Genomic DNA, 20140 nt, shown 5'->3' with positions numbered 1-20140 from the left:
CCATCCCGCTTCCTTCCTTTCTTCTCTCTTCTCTTCTCTCCTTTTTCTCTGCTCAGCTCCACCCTCCTTCTGGGTGGGGCAGGGAACCTGGAACTTCCCCTTTTCCTAGGGACCATCCTGTTACAGATGGAGACACAGACACAGAAACTTGTGAAATGGAGATACAGAAGGCTGAGAGAATAAATATTAAAGGGTTGAGTTTACACGTTAATACCATTGTGCCAGAGTGAGGGTAAGCTTCAACTCACAATTCTAGGAACCATGTCCGTCAATTACCTGGCCTCCGAAGGAACTGATTACTCTCAATCTCACCCCCCAATTCCACTCTGGGTGGCTGAACAGCTCTTCACATCTAACAGCCACTTTTTTATTTTGCTTCCTCCTGATAATACGTTAATCTGCTTTCAACCATAACATAACAAATGTTAGTAGTTCATTTCCTTCTAAACATGGCTTGAACCTTTACCTATATAAACCCTGTGCCTGGGCATGCCACAGGTGAGCTGCTATATCCTAACTTGTAGGTAAAATGTATTTTTAGTTAATAATTGCTTTCTGTTGCACCTAGGCTGATGTTAGTTGAAATGTTTCGTATTAACTTGAGATTTGATCAGTTCATCTGTTTAAGATCACGCTCACTGTAGGCTTTCTAAATGTTAACCAGGCCTGCAGTTATACTAATGGCATCTTTCAATTATCCACCTTACAGGTGGACTTTTTGTAGGTCAGTGGTACCAATGTTTTTCAAGCGACAAATATATAAAGGGATTAGAAAAGCAGTTTCCTCGATTACAAACACATGTACAGTCATAGAGGCCTTAAAAGGTCATTTTTCCACAAGTTCAATTTGAACACAACCAATGTAACTTAGAACTGAGTTGTGATAAATTATAACATCCTCATCAACCTTGCACTTTATTCTCCCCTTAGGCACTAAAGGGCTTTATTTCTTTCTCCAGTTACCAAGTGTACGTCCTGTCCACTTCATGTCTCTAACCAAGCAAGAAAGTTTTTTATATTATTTTAGTTTCATCAAAATATGTATCTTACTAATATAAGTAATATTGGTCGTTGACTTTTAAAATCCTTTCATCAGTAAAAAAAATCTTAATTTCCGGGCCCTCCCTGCTGGCACAGTGGGTTAGAGCACAGCTCTAAGAAGCTAAAGCCACTTCAGCATGAGTTTGATCCCTGCTCCAGGGGTGACCCATATGGTGCAGCAGACCTCTCCTGACCTGCCCGCTGCTCCCCTCAGCAGTGTACTTCGTCTATCTTCCTGTTCTGCTCCCCACTCTGTCTCCAGTGAATCCTCTCACCGCCCCTGCATCTCTGGCCTGTACCCTAGTTCTGTATGCATAAATAAATAATTTTTTTAAAAAAATCTTAATTTCCTATAAAAGAATCCAGATCAAGCATGTTATTGAAATCATACATAAATGACTTATCTTCAGTGTAAATTTTTTCCAGGTATTTTAACCTGCATGTGGTTTAGTAGTTTAATTGCATAATTCTTCTGTGTCTATATTCTTGTTTGACTGCTTTTCCCATTCCTCAGCTTCATTGTTCCTAGATGACCTAAAACCTCTGTATACCTGATCTAGATCTCAAGCATCAACTTCTCTTCTTTTATAACCATAAAAAGAGATATAGAAAGTACTGGCCAACTTTGCTGTGACTTGAAGGTCAAGGTTCACTTTGAATCACAGGAGAGGACTTTGAGCCTGTCAACATTACTGACCTCCTATGCAATTATAGACTAGTGACTTAGTATGTAGTTTCAATTTACATAAATAAATCTACCTACTAAGGTGACTGTCAAGATGAAATTAAGATGCTGCGCTATTTTTGCCTGCTATGAATCATATAAAGCATACAAAATGTGATAAAAACAGCATCACGCTCACTGCCACTGCCAATGTGTCTTCTCAGTGCACGTGGCTATATGGATATAAATAGGAACTCCGAATGACAGCTCTGACTCAAAGTACCATAGGGTACATTCTAGGTGTATACCTTTATATATTTGTAAATGTTATTTCCAATAATAGCTACCTTGCTCTGACTGTCCACAAAATATGTATTTGCTCAAACTTCAAACACAAAATGGAGTTTGAAAATTGCTACCCCAGACCACTGTGTAAGTCAGCTTGCCCAGCAAGAGTTCAGTATTTGTTTCCATTTGTTCCCATCTGACATATAGCAAAATACACAATCTTAAGTGCAGAATTTGAAGAGTTTTTAAATGCATTCACCCAAGTAAACTAAATCCCTATCAAAACACAAAACATTTCCATTACCTAGAAAGTTATATACTATTTCCAAGTCAATCATCCGAGCTTCCAGAAAAAGAACACTAGTCACTTGAATGAGCAGTCCTATATAGATTTACAGTCTAGAGCACATTTATTAAATAGAAATACATCAATGGTCAAATAATACACAGAGAGGTCTCTTGTCTTAATCGTCTACCTTTAATTGAACACTTAGAGAAGAGCAAATGTATCATATGAATTTTCTCCTTGTTGAAGTGATTAATAATGAATGCTAACAATCTTGAAACAGATGATTTTATATATGATGTGTTTGAGGTGTAGCAAGAAATGGACAATACTATTTACTTTAGAGCTAAATTAAATGAACTAGTAAGACTATTGAAACTTTGAAACAGAATTTTAAACATTAAGCATTGCTGATAAAATAGTATTCATTAATTGATGCTTTTACTAAAATTCAAAATTTGAGTTTGTTTGAATGTTTCAAACACTTTAAATAGGAGTAGAATACAATATACACACGATGTTACTATAAAATTATTTAATGTGCACTTAAACCTTCTTTTAAAATATAAGCATTGTGGGCTTAATTCACTTCTCTCTCTGACTCTTATTGCTTTCAGAGGTTACACTAATAATATATTATCTTATTCAGGACTCAGAAATACTATACTACCTGTTCAAGATTATAATAATCTGTGCAGATCAAGATTATAGTAATATTAGCAGATCAAAAAGAAGGGAATTTTCTCAGGTTATTAGATTTCAAGATTAGGTTAGTGACTTAACAGTTTTTGGTTGCAGAAAAGATGTTGGTTCTTTTTTTAAGTTATTTCAAGTTTGAGCTTCTAGGCATACTTTTGATAGTTAAAATTATCTCAGTATATTGCTAAAATTTTTAGGCTTAAGTTTTATCAGTTTCCAATCTGAGATCAGAGCCTCCAAATTATATATTCCTTTCCTCTCCCTTGGCCCTAGTATATAAGCCATTTCCTTGACACTGTCCTATCAGCATTAATTTAAATAGAATATTTATTATTCACAAGTATTTCATTAAAATTATTTATCTCCCAGAAGTTCCTCTCTCAGATCTCTGAAGTTACCCCTACTTTGAGGATTAATTTGCTATCTTGAATAACATTACCTCTCTAGTCTCAAGTCTTTTCCTTCTGAGAGAAAGTACTAAAATGCCATGGGTGTAAATGTTCTAGAAATGTTTTGTACTGGTGTTGGGGAAGTTACTCTAACAGACACAGCAAGGTTTGCAGAACAGGGCTGAAGAAGGAAATATAATGATCTATGTTGAAGTGTATTTCCTTTCCATAGTATTACTAATAGACACAGAAGAAATAAAAATACACAAAAGGAGTTTTCTATGAAGCACAAAAACAATTTGGAAAATAATTAAGGATGCGTGAGAGTAATATTGCAAAAGTTGTATTTAATTAAAAGAGTAGCTTAAAGCATGTATATTAATCTTCATAACTTGTGATTTATGTATTGGTTTTCCACTCAAAACCCTAAAACAGTGAGATAAGTGGTGATTACTAATCTTTGTTCCCTACAAACACTCCCATATCAGTAATTATATTTATAGTGCAGATGTAAAACAGTACTTACAAAAGAGATAAGAAATTGGGAGTTTGGCTACTTTCTAAACTGCATTCTTTACCACTGATTTAAATCCAAAGCAAGTAACTATCCATATCACTCTGAATTTCCATGGGATATTTTTCTGAAGATAAAATATATAGAAAGAAATTAAGGAGACAACCTTATTTTGATAATTAAATATGCCTTCTTATCCCAAATATAAAAGGTATATAATAGAAACATATTCCTTTTGAGAAAATTTTAAGTTATTACTTAAATGTTATACCATTGAAATAATAATGGTTATATAGATAATTTGTATATAAGTAATACTAATGTAGAAATGTTGATGTGATACATTTTTTTAAAGAAAGTAACTTTTTTTAAAGATTTATTTATTTACTTATGCATTCATGCATACAGAACTTACGTACAGGCCAGAGATGCAGGGGCAGGGAGAGGGTTCACAAGAGACAAAGTGGGGAGCAGAACAGGCAGATTGAGGAAGTATACTGCTGAAGGGAGCAGTGGGCAGACCAGGAGAGTTCTGCAGTGCCATGTGGATCACCTCCCGGCTGGGTCTCGAATTCACATTGAAGCAGCTATAGCTAGCATGCTGTGCTGGGTCCTAACACGTTGTGCCACCAGGAAGGGTCTATACATTGCTTTTTTTTTTTTTTTTTTAAAGATTTATTTAAGCATACAGAACTGCAGTACAGGCCAGAGGTGCAGAGGCAGTGAAAGGATACACCAGAGACAGAGTGGGGAGCAGAGTAGGCAGATTGACGAAGTACACTGCTCAGGGGAATAGCGGGTTAGACAGGAGAGGTCTGCCAGGCCATGTGAGTCACCTCCGAGGCCAGGGATCGAACTTGCACTGAAGCCGCTGCAGCTGGCTTGCAGTGCTGTGTCTTAACCCACTGTGCCACCAGGGAGGGCCCATGATACACTGGTTTTATAAACAAAGTAATTATTGCAAACTATAACATGTAAATAAATATATTTAAATTTAAAGTAGGAAAGATATTTTATAAATATTGAGTTAATAAGTAAACTGAATGTTGAATAAAAAATACAATTCTTAAAAATGAGTAACTACCTATCAAGTGACAACCATGAATAACTTAACTTTAGGAAGCACACATAACATATAGTAGAAAAAGTAGTTCATGGATAGGACACCAGGGAACAGACTTCAGTGTTTCCCTTTTCCTGGAAAAGGTCAAGATGGGCAAGAATACAGTGTGTTTAGAATATTTGAAATTATCAGTAGGTCCCATTCGACTGATGTTCTACTCTAACCTAGAGAAGGAAAATGCAAAGCCTATCAAAGTCTCAACAACTTTTTTCAAGGAAATTGAATAACAATTATAAAATTTACATGTTACTACAAAGCACTCCAAGCAACCTTGAGAGAAGAAAAATGGAAATATCAAACTTCCTGACTTCACACTATAAGACAGAGCAACAGTAACCAAACTGAAAGGCACAGGAACAAAATAGAAACAGACCCATGGAATGGAACAGACAGAGATAAACACTCACAATTAGGGCAGGTAGTCCTTGACAGAGGTTCTATGGCCATAAATGGACAAAAGAAAGCCTCTTTAACAAATTGTGTTGCAAAACATGGACAGTCAACATGCAAAAAAAAAAAAAAAAACCTAAATCTATACTGAATTCCATAACAACCCCCCAAAAAATGGATTAAAGATCTGGGTACAAGGGAAAGATCACAAGGCATAAAAGCACAACCAACAGAATAGGAAAAATAATTGCACACATGACAACGGACTAATTTCCAAAATATATAAATCTTGTAGATGATCTGGCAATAAAAACAAAAAACAGACCACCAAATCAAACAATCGTCAAAGGACCTAAATAGACACTTTTCTAAAGATGACATTCAAATGATCCACAGACATCTGGAACACTCTTCAGCATCACTAGTTGTAAGGGAACTGCTAATCAAAACCACAATGAAATGTCACCTTACACCTGTGGGAAATTGCCCATACCAAAAGAATGGAAACAGAAGCTATTGGTGAGGATGTGGTAAAAAGGAAACTCATCCACTGTTTGTGCGATTGGAAATTGGTGCTGCTTCTTAAGAAAAGGTCACTGAGATTTTTCAAGAAAATAAAAATGGAAATTCCATGTGATTCAGCACACCTCTACTATGAATTTATCCTAAAAATATGAAAATGCTAATAGGACTAAGTTTGATTTGCCTATATTCATAACACCACTGTCCACAATTGCCAAGTCAAGAAATCAACCTATTTGCCAACAGACAAATTGATAAAGAAATTGTGGAATAGACTCTCAATGGAATACTACAAATAAGTTAAAATAGGTGAGGAGATGGTAGCATTTGGGACAAAGTGAATGAAACTCAGAGCGATTGTGTTAAGTGAAACAAGTCCAAAAGTGAAAGACAATTATATCGGATGATTTCAGTCATCTGTGGACTATAAATAATAAAAAATATATACTAGTGAAATAAAACAGGAATAAATCTTGGCCTTAATGAAAGAATTTAATAGCTACCAGAGGGAAGACGGGAGAGGATGAAGTGGACAGGGGAGGGAGACAAACAGGGTCTTGACTTGAATGTTTTGGTAGAAGGTGAGGGGAATTTGTGCATATATGGAAGAGAGAAATTATATCCTTAACATTAAAATTAAAATATTTTGTTTAATTAAACAATGTAACTCAAATGTAAAAGCCAAGTTAAGAACCAGAATCTAGAAGATTATGGAAGAGAAAAAGATAAAGACTGATTAAGGCTTTTTATGTGATCAGAAAGATAAAAATTATAGAAATATTTTTAAAGATCAATTAGGCAGTGACCTTCCAGTATATTTTAAGAATCGAACACATAGTTCTGAAATACCAATGCCAAAGATTAGAAAGTAACCATGGTGGATAGACTTTCTTACACTTCATTCTCACCATCTCAGGAGAAATGAACAGTCAGCACCGTGGAAAGCAATACTGGGCCTGCATATAGCATCAAACCTGAGTTCTCCTCATATCCAAACAAGATTGATAGACCAAATTATCATCAACCCACATTATAATAAACGCACTAAGGACAGTGACATTGCCATGATGCACCTTGAATTTAAAGTGAACTACACAGGTAAGTCACTTTGATCCCTCTTATCTGCCAAAATTAATTCAGCATTATATTTAAAATAGTACAAGCATGAATATATTAACGGTCCATAAGAGTTGAATAATTCGTTATAGAAATCATTATAATTTAAATGAAAATGGGGAATGGAGAGAAACATACTCAATTACCTTCACTGAGGTGTTTAAATCCAATTTTCTAGAAAGTTGATCAGAAGAATAAAACTCAGAGCCCTCTGAGCAGTAAACTGAACAGAGCAGTTGGGAGAGAATCGTCCGCCTGGTAATGCACATCCTATTTCTCAAGTAAAAAGAAGGCGGGGCCATGTGACCTGCTCAGGACAAGCTGAAACAGCAGCATATGTTCTAAGAAGGGATTTTAAAATGAGTTTCAATGTGAAGCGTGAGGCAGATTGGAGACTCCCTCTCTAGACCTAGGTGTGCAGGAAATCACCTGAGGGAGCGCACTACCCTCAGAGCCCTGGGCAATCCCACGTTGACCCAAAGCTCCAGTCTCCAGTGAGAACAGAGAGCTGCTTTCTCTGTGCCCCCCTGGAATCTGAGCTAAGCAAGTATTACTGAATTTGTCAAAGGCAGACAATGACTATAGTTACTGTGAGACCCTTGTCCTTGACGATAAGCTCTGCCTTCGATTATTTCTCATCATTCTTGGCCTGGGTCTTCCATCCTCTGCATGTCAGATACTGGTAAGTTTTGAAGGGTTTTAACAGCCAGTGACCAAGGCTCATGCTCTCCCAAGGACCCTGTACAGCAAGCACAGAAACGTTTTTGTAAAAGTAGATATAACTGAGGAAAATCAAAATAATTGAGAATATTTCCCCAAGTTTCACTAACTGATTTTCAAAAAATAGATTTATTGTTCACAGAACTGGTACTACTTTCTGTTGGGTACCATCATTTTTTTTAACCAAATATAAACTGTTTAACTCCAGAATTAAAACTGTGTTTATATTATAAAAGAGTAACCAGGAGACAATATTAAATACCACCGTGGTCCCTAATTCATTTTTAAAGAGTGCTGCTCTAAAATGCTTCTTTCCCCTAAGTCCCGGGTCAAGAAAATGTTCGGGCAGGATAAAACAAATATGTAAGCTTTTTTTGTTTTGTTAAAGTATATTTATTTATGCTTATAAGAACCGGGATTCAGGCCAGGGTGGGGGGAGGGGTGTTGTGTGTGAGAGAGGATTCTCCAGAGACAGAATGGAGAGCAGGTAGATCGTTGAAGTACACTGCTGCGGGGAGCAGTGGGTGAGACAGGCGAGGTCTGCTGTGTCATGTGGATCCCCTCCCTGGCTGGGGTTCGAACTCATGTGGCAGTGGCTCAAGATAGCTTCCTTGTGCAGTGTTTTAACCCCTTGCACCATTTGGGAGGACCAAAATGTAAGCTTTTTAGTTGGATATGGAAAGTGATTGGTTTTTCATTCGTTAGCAATAACACGTGTAAGAGTTTTAACTTTTGTTTTTCCAGATTACATACAACCTATTTGTTTACCAGAAGAAAGTCAAGTTTTTCCTGTAGGAAAGAACTGCTTTATTGCTGGCTGGGGGAGACTTTACTCTCAAGGTAAATTGTCAGACTCTGAAAGTTCAGTGCTTAGTAGTAAATGCATCTGTGGCGCTACGCTGTGAGTGTATCTGACATTTTTTGATTCATTCATAATGCCTTTTTGCGATATTTCTTTAAAGTACTGACAGACTTAGATGCATATGTTAAATATCCACAGTTAAAACATTTTTTCTAAATTGTATAGAGCATATTATGAAATTATATGCTTTGGAGCTTTGATACTTAATTTGATATCTAATTTTGGTATTATAAACACTGATAAAAGAAAAAAATCATCTATTCAAAAATATAATTAAATGTTATAGGAGTTTATTTATTTACAAAACAAATGCATAAAGTCTCATCAAAGGCCAAATTATTATCTACTACAGACCCTAAATCAAAAAACCTTTTATATCTCTTGTCACAACCTTAAACTCATATTCCGTAAATTGAGAGAGGAATTCCTGGAGCTTCAGCATGCTGATTCTGACTCCTGAAGAGAAAACCCAGACACAGCACAAATCTTACACTGAAGAGAATAAATTGATACACCATTGTTCATTTGCATTATTTAACATCACATTTTCTAAAAACAGGGGCTGCGTATTAAAACTAGCCAAGCATTTTTAATTAGTGTTTTTTTTTAATTGACTTAACATGGATTCGCCTCATAGTTTGCAGTTCAGAAGTGTTGGATCACCGCCTTCAGATGCTGTTGTCTGCATTCCCACTTCCAGAGCACCGACAACCCCTCCATATCCCCTTGTAGCCCTCCCCTCCTCCTCTGGCTGCATGCCTTCTGGAATAAACTTTCAAGGGTTAATTTTTTAGTTTCACTTTCTGACCCCCTTTTAAAACATATTTATTTATGTATGCCTATAAGAACTGGAGTATAGGCCAAGGGGAAGGGTTGAGAGGATTCACCGGAGACAGAATGGAGCAGAACACGCAGATCTACTGCTGAGGGGAGCAGCGGGCAAAACAGAGAGGTCTGCTGTACCAGCTGTGTCACCTCCCTGGCCAGGCACTGAACTAGCACTGAAGCAGCTGCAGAGAGCTTCGTAGTGCTGAGACTTGACCCCTTACACCGCTAGGGAGGAGCTTTTTTAGCTTTCTCCATGGCCCACCTATAAGGGACACCATTCAGTATTTGTCTTTCTCTTTCTAATTTCACTGAGCATTCATGTTGTCTGGATAGCAAGACTTTAAAAATGTTTAAAAAAAAAAATTACAGTACTTCTTACCTTCCCAAGGTAACTATGCTTACTTACCTTTAGAAGGTAAGCATTTCTAGGAGCAGCTATTGTGTAGGTCAGGGGTCTGACCACTCTTTAATTTTAACCAAAAAGTAAAGGCACTGTTATGTGCTGGGGAACCTGGCCCTAGAGTCACCACAGATGACTGCCATAGTGTTTATAATTCTTAATCGCATTTAAGATGAAAGGGCACAGAATGGATGCCCTGTTCTAGGGTGGTAGGAGGAAATACACTTCCAGGGGAGAAATCAAATACTGTCCAAAAATTAACAACACAGTAACAAAGTAAATCATAAAAGAAAAGAAAAGAAAAAAAAATTTGGAATAAAAGGGCCCGGAGGTTTGTTAGGATTTGCGGTTCCCGGAGGCAAGGCGTTCCCCCTTCAATTCTTTTGGTTTTTTTTAAAAAAACTATCAAGTTCTAAGTCAAATCCTTGCCTGATGATGTTGACAAAGATTCTACACAGACAGATTGTTGCTAAAAATTCCTCATGGCTGCTTTCCATAAAGCGATGTCCATTGAAGTCTGACAGTCTATTCTTTTATTTCCTCCATATGAAAAATGTCATGATTCATTAGATTTGCAATCTAAAGAGTAAAAAATGTTTCCTAGATACATATTTTCTTGACCAGATTTCAAACTAAAAGACATTAATGACCATAATGCAGACTCTTCAAAAACAAATTATCCACTAACAAAATTTAAGACTCTTTATTCTGTAGGAAATGGGTAGTTTTTTAAAGAAGTGAGTAAACATGGCTCACATTTTTTTTATTGGTACCAAAGATATACTTTTAATTGACTTACAAAAGACTTAAGAATGACAGGGAGCCAAGGAAAAACTGTGTCTGAAGTGAATCTCATTTAGGAACAAACAGCCTGCTCATGATTAAATACTTTTAGGCTGATGGCAAATTTAACAAAGTTTATAGACTTTGACTTATGAGTTCCAGCTACTTATTTTCATAATATTCCACCCCCTTCCTTTTGTGTATATTGTAATAACTAATTAATTAGGAAAACCATGAACATATAGTCTACTGAAAAAAATGAAGTGATGTTAGTTTATTAAATTAAGGCCAAGTGGTGAACTCAAAATAACTTTAGTGCCATCTCTATGTAGTTTTCTGTGTCTATATGTATATTCTCAAGACTCCTCATGGAAATTCCGGTTGACAAATATTAAGACCAATACTCAAATTTTCCTTTACCAAAGAGTTTCATCATATACAAAGCTAATTTCTGTATTCCTTAACAAGTAGGAAAATGGGCTTTGATTTATGTTATAGTACTAAAATCTTTCAGCTTGTCCTTGCTCTTCAGGGGTTGGACAATGGAGAGAGGCTAAATTTCCTCCTCAATATTAACTTCTCCAGTTCGCTTTCTTACCTCAAAACCACTGTCTTGTCAAACTTCAAAAGTCAGTCAGTGGTGTGTGGCAGAAGTCACTTGCAGCAGATGGCAATAGTCACTTAACGCACATCACATCCCAACTCTCCATCACTGTCATGCTCACACCTTGAAATTGACTGGATCAAATTGTTTATACCAGGCAAATCTGCAAATGATATACATGGAAGCTTCTATTTCCTTGACCATTATTAAATATTTACCAGCACACAACTAAGTCATATATATGTTGCTTTGCACCTAAATCACACACACACTCTCTTATGTGCTTCCTCAGTCTTTTTGCATGTGGAAAAAATTTAGCTGGAGTGAGACTGCAAACATTTTTTTTTGCAACAATGCTACTAGCTATCATATATACTGACTTCCCCTCAACTTTCTGCTCTTATTGAAGAACCAAATAGAATTGCTAATTATTAGAAAGTGCTTATTGTGTACCTTTTCTGGAGCACTAGACACCTGCTTGTTTTACATCCCTCTTGGGATTAGTATTTCAATAAACAGAGATTCACGCTTGCAGGAGATGAATCATTTTGCAAAAAGCATGGAAGCACATTCTGCAACAAAATGCCTCCTTTCTCTTCACCTGCACGTGGATGACAAGCTGATTACTCTTAGACCAGGGCACAGTTCATTTGAGCTTTGTCTTCTGCTGAGTGTGCACCTGCTCACTCACACAGCATCACAAAAGAGCTGAAAGCCATTAGAAGGGAACACCTCTTCAGGTGCCAAATGAAAAGCACTTCTGGATTTCTGAGCCATTGCTAATTTCCATGAATGAAAAGCTTTGTGAGGCTGAGTTTATTTTCCCCCATGAGCAGAACTGTAAATGTTTAAAATTACTGAAAATGCCTAAAGACTATCTAGTCCAATCTAATTCCCACTAGCCCTTGGGAACTAAAGAAGTGCTTTACTGTTATCCATTTGGCAAAATGCACAGATGGGCTTTATTATGTACTTTAAAGTAGAAGGTCTAGTATTTAGTTCCACACAGTACTGGATAATGAGAGTGAGCTGTTCAAATAAATAAGACTGATGATGGCTCATTCAATGATGCCTGTTTATCATTTGTGACTGGTGACATTCTCCATTTTGAACAGCTCCTACTGCAGACGAATTGCAAGAAGCTGAAGTTCCTCTTGTATCAAATGAAAAATGCCAAAAACAAATGCCAGAATATAATATTACGGAAAACATGGTCTGTGCAGGCTATGAAACAGGAGGAATTGATTCCTGTCAGGTAACTATATACAACTAACTGCTCACGCTGCATTCCCACAAAGCATTGCTACAAAATGATGTAATTGTTTAACAATGATTCGGGAAAAAGGAAACCACTAAGGTCTTAATTTTTTCTTCTTTTAAAAATTGTGATTTTTACTTGTAATTGTCGTCTATTTGCATATTACTCCTGGGTACTTGTGATTATAAGAAACAAAACTAAGTCTTAGTAACATAGGTTGCAAATTAGATGTCTTTATCTTTAGAGACCAGGCATGAAATGTGAGCGTGTGGAACAGGCAGGTGAACTATACAGCGGCTAAGCTGGAAGCCCTATACCTTGACTAAACACTTTATTTGCAAATTTCCAATTCTTTATTTAAGCTTGCAACAAACAAAAACTGGCCTGAGGACAAATTTGGCTGATGTGTCTCTAATTTTTTTTTAAAGATTTACTTATTTATGCGTACAGAACTGGGGTACAGTCCAGAGGTGCAGGGGTGGTGGGAGGCTTCGGCAGAGACAGAGTGGGGAGCAGAACAGGCAGATGTACTGAAATACACTGCTGAGGGGAGCAGCAGGCAGGTCAGGAGAGGTCTGCCGCGCCATGTGGGTCACCTCATTGGCTGGGGATCAAACTTGTGCTGCAGAGGCTGCAGACAGCCTCATAGTGCTGTGCTCTAACCCGATGCACCACCAGGGAGGGCCAACCTAAGAGCAGTTCTAAACAAATGAATAATTTGCAAATGTGAAAGTAGCCATTTTTACCAGGAAAAATGGTTTCTTGTTTCTTAAAGTAATGTTTTATAATTAATAAATACATGTTACTTATACTAATACATGTATATCCTATTTGGATGGCATACAAAACTGACTAGACATTTAAGCAGATAAATCTCTGTGTATGCATATAATCTCTATATATTAATATAGATTAAATATAATCTATATATAAATCTGTGTGCGTATATAATCTCTATATATTAAATTTCAATAAACTTGCAAATTCAAGATAAACTTTCCTCTTATTTAAAATTTATCTCTGGGTTTTATCCTTTCCTTTTAAAATAAAAAGTGTGTTAAAGGCAAGATATATTGCCACTTAGAAGGATGTGTATAGAATCATTGTTCAGGGAGGAATCAGGTGTACTGCTTCAATTACAGTTAATGGTGATTGTGTGACCAACACTTCATGTACTAGGTAGAAAATATAACTGTCAATGCTATTGATGTTAGGGTTACATTAAACCAATGACTCTGAAATCTTATATTTCAGCCAGATCTCTGAAATCTTATATTTGGCTTTGATTTCTAGCTAGTCTAAATAGATCATTCATTAGCAAGTAAAAAAATTCCCACTCAAGGCAATATCTGATGCAATAAAATGTATCATGATCAAGAAATCAATAGTCTAGAGAGTCACATGATTTTCTTTGTTCAACTTTAATGCCATATAAAAGGAGTAACTGTTTAAATAAGTATGCATTACTTAAAATTACAGACAGGTTATTATTGATACATCACTTGAGTAGGTTCTTTGAAGTATTACTTAGCCCCCATTTACAGTGGCAACAAATTTGCCTCACTAGTCCCTCACACATTCTTGAACACGTTAGCTTGTCAAAGGTTCGCACATGCTCAACCTTTACACTCAGATACTCCAAGAAGGTAGGTTGTTTTATTAAAAAATAGGGCATCTAAAGTAGAAACAAAATTTAGGTTAATGTTTCATATTCTGGACATTTACTCATATTTTTGACATTCTTATACATCTGAGATAGTGGAGGAAGGGACTGTCTTCATTGAACACATCAGAATATCAAGACAAAAAGAAGTCACAAAACTCAATTGAAGTGGTGAGACAATGGGAAGTGATCGCACCAGCCACAGGTCTCTAGGCAGATAGACCAGCAATTCGGCATCAAGCCTGCTGGTGAAATCTTTGAATAATCACAACTGACCCAGCATGTGCTGGGTGAGTAAAATCGTTGCTCATGCTATCACATGTCTGTATTCTACTCTTTATTTTTTAAAATAAATTATTTCAGAATTGAATTGAATTTTAGAATTTAAATTGAATTTAAATTATAAAGAAAACCAAATGAATCCTTTTAAAATCATTCAAACAATGGATATTTATTTTGACAATTTCATAATTTCTGTCACATATAATGTGGAGCTATATTTAGTCATATCTTGGTTTCACACTGTTCCATAAATATTTCTAAGTCAGTATTATCAACTGACAGCTTAGAATGCTGAATTAAAATCATAGTCCCTACTTTCAAGCAACTCATATATATCGTTACATCTAGAATAAAAGTAACCTTTGGTTACCAATGCAATTTATGCTCCTCTGCTCCAAGACAGGAAAAAGTGCTTTTATAGATCACCTTTTTCCCACTATCTGGTGCAAAGTTAATGAAGAAATAGTAAAAAGTCAGAGTATTTTATAACACAAGCTTGGTTTGAAATATTATAGGCCCTCCCTGGTGGTGCAGCGGGTTAAAGCACTGCACTAAGAAGCTAAAGCCACTTCCTCATGAGTTCAATTCCCGCCTGCCTGGAGGTAACCACCAGGCATGGCAGACCTTTCCTGACCCGCCCACTGCTCCCCTCAGCAGTGTACTTAATCAATCTGCCTGTTCTGCTCCCCACTCTGTCTCTGGTGAAGCCTCTCGCTGTCCCTGAGCTTCTGGCCTGTACCCCAGTTCTGTATGCACATAAATAAATCTTTAAAAAAAGAAAGAAAGAAATATTATACACTCTACAGTGATTTCAAGGTATACAAGGTTATAAATTTCTTCATAAACATTAAAAAAGATTTTCTTTTAAAAATTACACAATTAATATAGGGGAAATACTTGTCAATTCTCCATTGTGAAATAATAGTGCTACATGTTTGCATCATGTTTATTTATGTCACATGAAAATGTCACATGCAAGTAAAGTCTATGTAATTAATTCTACTAAGGTCTGCTATAGTTAATATTTATAAAAAATAAACATTTCTTCATCAGTTGAACTCTCAGATGAAAACAGGTGTGCCTATCATGAAAAATTATATCAAATATCTCCTATTTCTGCTGAAATGCTAGGTTTTGTCAGATTGTGTTTGTCTAACACCAAAAAGTGCTATCCAAGAAAACTAAAATCAACTTTAAGTGTAAGTTTTTTAATTTTTCTAAAGTCCATAATTTAGAGTAATTGTCTTTCCCACAAAGTCCTTCATAGTGATTAGACTATATCTCCTTTAATAAAATTATCAGCTTTTAATATGTATTTGCTTAGGACATTTTTCATAGTTGTACTATAGAGAATTTCTTAGTCCCAATTTTAAAATGCCATTTTTTTTTAAAGATGTATTTATTTGTGCATACTGGGGTACAAGCCAGAGACTCAGGGGTGTCGAGAGACAGAGCAGGGAGACAGAGCGGGGAGCAGAACAGGCAGATCGACGAAGTACACTGCTGAGGGAAGCAGCGGGCAGGTCAGGAGAGGTCTGCGGCGCCATGTGGTCACCTCCGGGGCAGGCGGGAATCGAACTCATGCTGCAGTGGCTTTAGCTTCTTAGTGCAGTGCTTTAACCCGCTGCGCCACCAGGGAGAGCCTAAAATGCCATTTTTAAAGTGAGGAAAACCTAGCAATAAAAGTGCATCATAAAAAAACATATAGTTATGATTTAGTTATAGTTTCTTCCAACTGAGCAACTCAGGGCTTTCATTTTTGACTGAGACTGATGGTGAGAATGTTTATAGATGAACCACAGTTAAACCCAAGTTTTGGGTTTTGGTTTTGAATTGATTTGCTGAATATATTTATATCAGTTAACCACATGTTCACAATTGTCTTTTGCAATTTATTCTTTAGGGTGATTCTGGAGGACCATTAATGTGCCTGGAGGACAACAGGTGGTTCCTGGCGGGTGTGACATCCTTTGGATACAAGTGTGGGCTCCCTAATCGCCCGGGGGTCTATGCCCGGGTCCCAAGATTTGTGGAATGGATTCAGAGTTTTCTGCATTAGTGCATTCCCCAACCCAAAAGTGTGAAAATCAGGCAGCCTTCCCAGTCTTCTCTAAGGAGCATGGAAATTGAGAGTTTTGTCAAAAGTGGTTCTAAATGCCTTTATTCTGCTCCAAGTTACTGAAATCTAGGGGCAGATAAATTCAAATTGATCTTGATGATAGAAAATAAGTTTAAAATAACACACATTGACAGTACTGTGAACAGTTCTTCTTTCACATATATCATTTTCTTTGCTCTTAATCATTATTACCACATTTTCTCTTAAAGAAATGTTCTGTGAAAGGATATACTATACTTTTAGTATAATATTAAAAGTTTATGTAAAATTAGGGGGAAAAGTGCAATGAACAGTTTGCAGTATGTAATTGTTTAAAATAAACTGCTGTAAGTTATCTAGTTATAGCGATTATTGCTATTATTAGAATCTCAGTTGTCCTCCTGCTTTTCTATATAAATGTATTTCCAAATCAGCTTGAGCAAATCCTTAATATTTTTCCTACTTGTAAAAAATATTTATTGTAACATCATATCACAAACCTGGACTAAGTTGACTGCACATTTCTCTCTAATAAGCTAACACATGTCTATATATTGCATTAGCATTTTAAAAATAAAAGATTAATTTACTAATTTGGACAGTCTATCATTGAGTTGTTTTTTTATTTGGGTTAAGCATAATATCCATTTATTTCAAGCTTGTATATTTTTAATTTTCAAAAATTAATCAGACATGTGAAAGACATGCAAATATTAGAAGTGTTTTCTTTTTCCTGGTTTATGCGTTACAGTGGCTGTTTCTAACATGTGCAAAACTTATTTAGATACAGCTGAATTGCCCATTAGAAGGCTAAAATGTGGACTAAATGAATTGGTTTCACTGCTTTAATGTTCTGGATCACTTCCAGAATAAGTACAAAGTTCAATTTAGCTTACCACACAAAATCTGTTCATTTGGGGGAAGACAAAATACATCCCTAATATTACACACACAGATACACACATATGCCTTCTTGCATGAAGGAGAGCATAAAGTTAAAAGGAGTTGAGAGAAGGAAACAATCAGTGAAAATTGGTCTTCTGGGAAAAGCAAAATTTGTGCTAACCTGGAAGGAATAATGATTACAGATGTATTATGGAGGGCATTGGGGACATTTGTGCATGTGGGAATGACCCCATAGTTCAAAGAGGGGACAGTACAGATACATGTGTTTTCATACCAAAAGCTTCTCCTGGAAATAGTCAGAAAAAGGGAAAGCATCTTAGAAACAAAGAGTGACGAAATGATTGAGAAGTAGCAATTATTCCTACTAAAGAGCTATAAATTCTCTATCTGAATATTGTTCTACAACTCACCTGCATTTCAAAACACATTGGAAGCATTTTATGAAAACACAAATAGCCCCATCAAGCTACACCTGTACTCTTTTCAATTTTTTAATTTAATTTCTTTTAAAGATTTATTTATTTGTGCATACAGAACTGGGGTATAGGCCAGAGACTCAAGGGTGGCGAAAGACTTCACCAGAGCCAGAGTGGGGAGCAGAACAGGCAGATCAACGAAGTCCACTGCTGAGGGGAGCAGCGGGAGGGTCAGGAGAGGTCTGCTGTGCCATGTGGTCACCTCCGGGGCAGGCGGGGATCGAACCCATGCAGAAGTGGTTTCAGCTTCTTAGTGCAGTGCTTTAACCCACTGCGTCACCAGGGAGGGCCATGTACTCTTTTCATTTTTAAAAGTGAGTTAACATTTTTAAAAGTCCTTAGGAAAGCCTCACAATCATTTTCTAGTAAAAGGGAAGTTTGCTGCCTCACCCCTAGTAACTCAGGCTTAGTCATTAGCTGGGCTGCAGTTCTTATCTCATCAAGAAAAGAATTCAACATCAAGACCAGAGTTAGGAAGAAAAGCAATGAAGTTTGTTGTCAGACAAGGAGAAGGACAGGGAAAGCTCTTGAATTGGGGGTCTGGGGAGGAGTTGCGAGTGGGTAGCCTTTGAGCAAGGGTCTCTGCTTAAGCTTTTTATATTTTTTTTCAGGTGGCTTGGGGTGAGGAGGTTGTCTTCTGGTTAGTCAACACCTGATGGCCTTTGTGGTTATTAGTCCAGCTCTCCCCACCCATCTTTCTGCTATTTTGAAAATTTTTTCTTTGCTTTTTTGTTTTTCAGTGGGTCCTATTTTGCACAATTGTCAGAGCCCATCCTATTTCCTGCTTTTCAAGGGTTCTGCTTGTCACCAAGTCCTGATGTTTATAATTGTCAGAGCCTGCTTTTCACTGATGGCGTCCCACGACTTTCTACATGGTCTACTAACTTTCTTCTCCAGAATTGGATACCAGGTGAGTTATCCCAGTCTGGGTAAATCAAGATAAAAGGCGAAAGGCAAGCCTTTCCCCACTTCTTTGCCTCTTCTTCCTCACAGCTACGTGGAGGTACAAAGGGTGAACACTCATTTCTCTTCTACCAATTCTTGACTAAAGGAAGAAACACAAGCAGAAGCTAGTAGGGAAGAAGTGGATCCCAGCTGGTCTCCCGTTCTGCTCAGAAAGATGAGTTTCCAAGAAAAGAAAGCCAGCACTAAATTCGGGCAGAATCCAAGCTTAGAATACAGCTGCCCATTCCTTCAGTCTCCAAGCAGCTGAAAGGGGGCCAGTTCCACTAATTTCTACTTTGCCTCTTATTTTTGCCAACCATCCCCAGTTGTGAACTGCCTTAGTGAAAGTTCATTATTATCTAAAGGAAGAGGATTGATAAGGAAAAGATGAGGTTCAAATCACTACTTCCATTCAGTAATTTGTTCTCATCTTCATTTAGTCATGCAAGCATACCTGTACCTCAGTCACTTAAGAGATGTAGACAACACCAATAGGTCTTCAGAAACAAGAACTTTTATTTGGTTAAAAGGAGCATAAGGACATTTGTAGACCAGTTACAATTCTCTCTGGAGCAGAAGGAGCCACAAGCATTGGTGAAACTAGAAGATAAGACTGAAGAGACCCAATTTATTCTTCCAGTCATACCCTCAATAACACAGAATCATTGATACCTTCTAACCCATTTTCACATGATTCATAGTTTCTTTCCTTGTAGAAATGACAATGAGCTGTGCTTACCTCCACACTGCTGGTGACCAGTGACCGGCCCCCGCTGTAAATCCTTTTCTAGAATAAGAGCCTAAATAGCTAGGAAGAACCTTCAGAATATTCTGTAATTATTTATATGTCACCGGTGTCAATCCCAGTCAACAAACACCTTCTTTGTTTTGGGTCATCTGAGGAGCCAAATTGGTTCCGGAACCTTCAGAGAGCTACTTGTGGTTAAATAGGCAACATGTGAAGACATATGATTTACATTGTAAATGCCACTTTTTTTGTTCTAGATTGATTGTATTTTTGTTTCTATAGCTTTTAATAAAGTTATTACAAAATCTGTTGAAATTAAAACTAAAAATAAATTGTAAGGCACATGTCTTGCACAATTGAAATTAGAACAATCCTTGCCTTTATGGAAAATATTTAAGTAGATTTATAGCACAGTTAATGAAATAGCTTCTTATTTCTGAAGAGATTTCCTAAACATTGTCTGACCAAATGCAGAGAATTGAAAGAAGATGAACCATTTCTAGAAAAGAAACTTTTTATGATATTATATTTTGTA

General features: G+C 36.8%; 1 protein-coding gene across 1 annotated transcript in view; it reads left to right on the top strand.

Moving 5' to 3' along the window:
* Positions 1-16491, top strand: part of TMPRSS15 (transmembrane protease, serine 15) — an 82540-nt gene extending 66049 nt beyond the window's left edge. Inside the window, exons 23-26 of the mRNA XM_004675305.1 lie at positions 6833-7014; positions 8497-8592; positions 12345-12484; positions 16336-16491. Coding sequence (XP_004675362.1) covers positions 6833-7014; positions 8497-8592; positions 12345-12484; positions 16336-16491 — 574 coding nt within the window. The remainder of the gene's footprint in view (positions 1-6832; positions 7015-8496; positions 8593-12344; positions 12485-16335) is intronic.
* The last annotated feature ends 3649 nt before the right edge of the window (positions 16492-20140 follow it).

The sequence above is a fragment of the Condylura cristata genome, unplaced genomic scaffold (genome assembly GCF_000260355.1).
Source record: "Condylura cristata isolate star-nosed mole 26May11 unplaced genomic scaffold, ConCri1.0 scaffold00003, whole genome shotgun sequence".
Classification (NCBI taxonomy): Eukaryota; Metazoa; Chordata; class Mammalia; order Eulipotyphla; family Talpidae; genus Condylura; species Condylura cristata.
The sequence above is the reverse complement of the archived record's forward strand: the minus strand, read 5'-3'. Positions and strand labels throughout refer to the sequence as shown.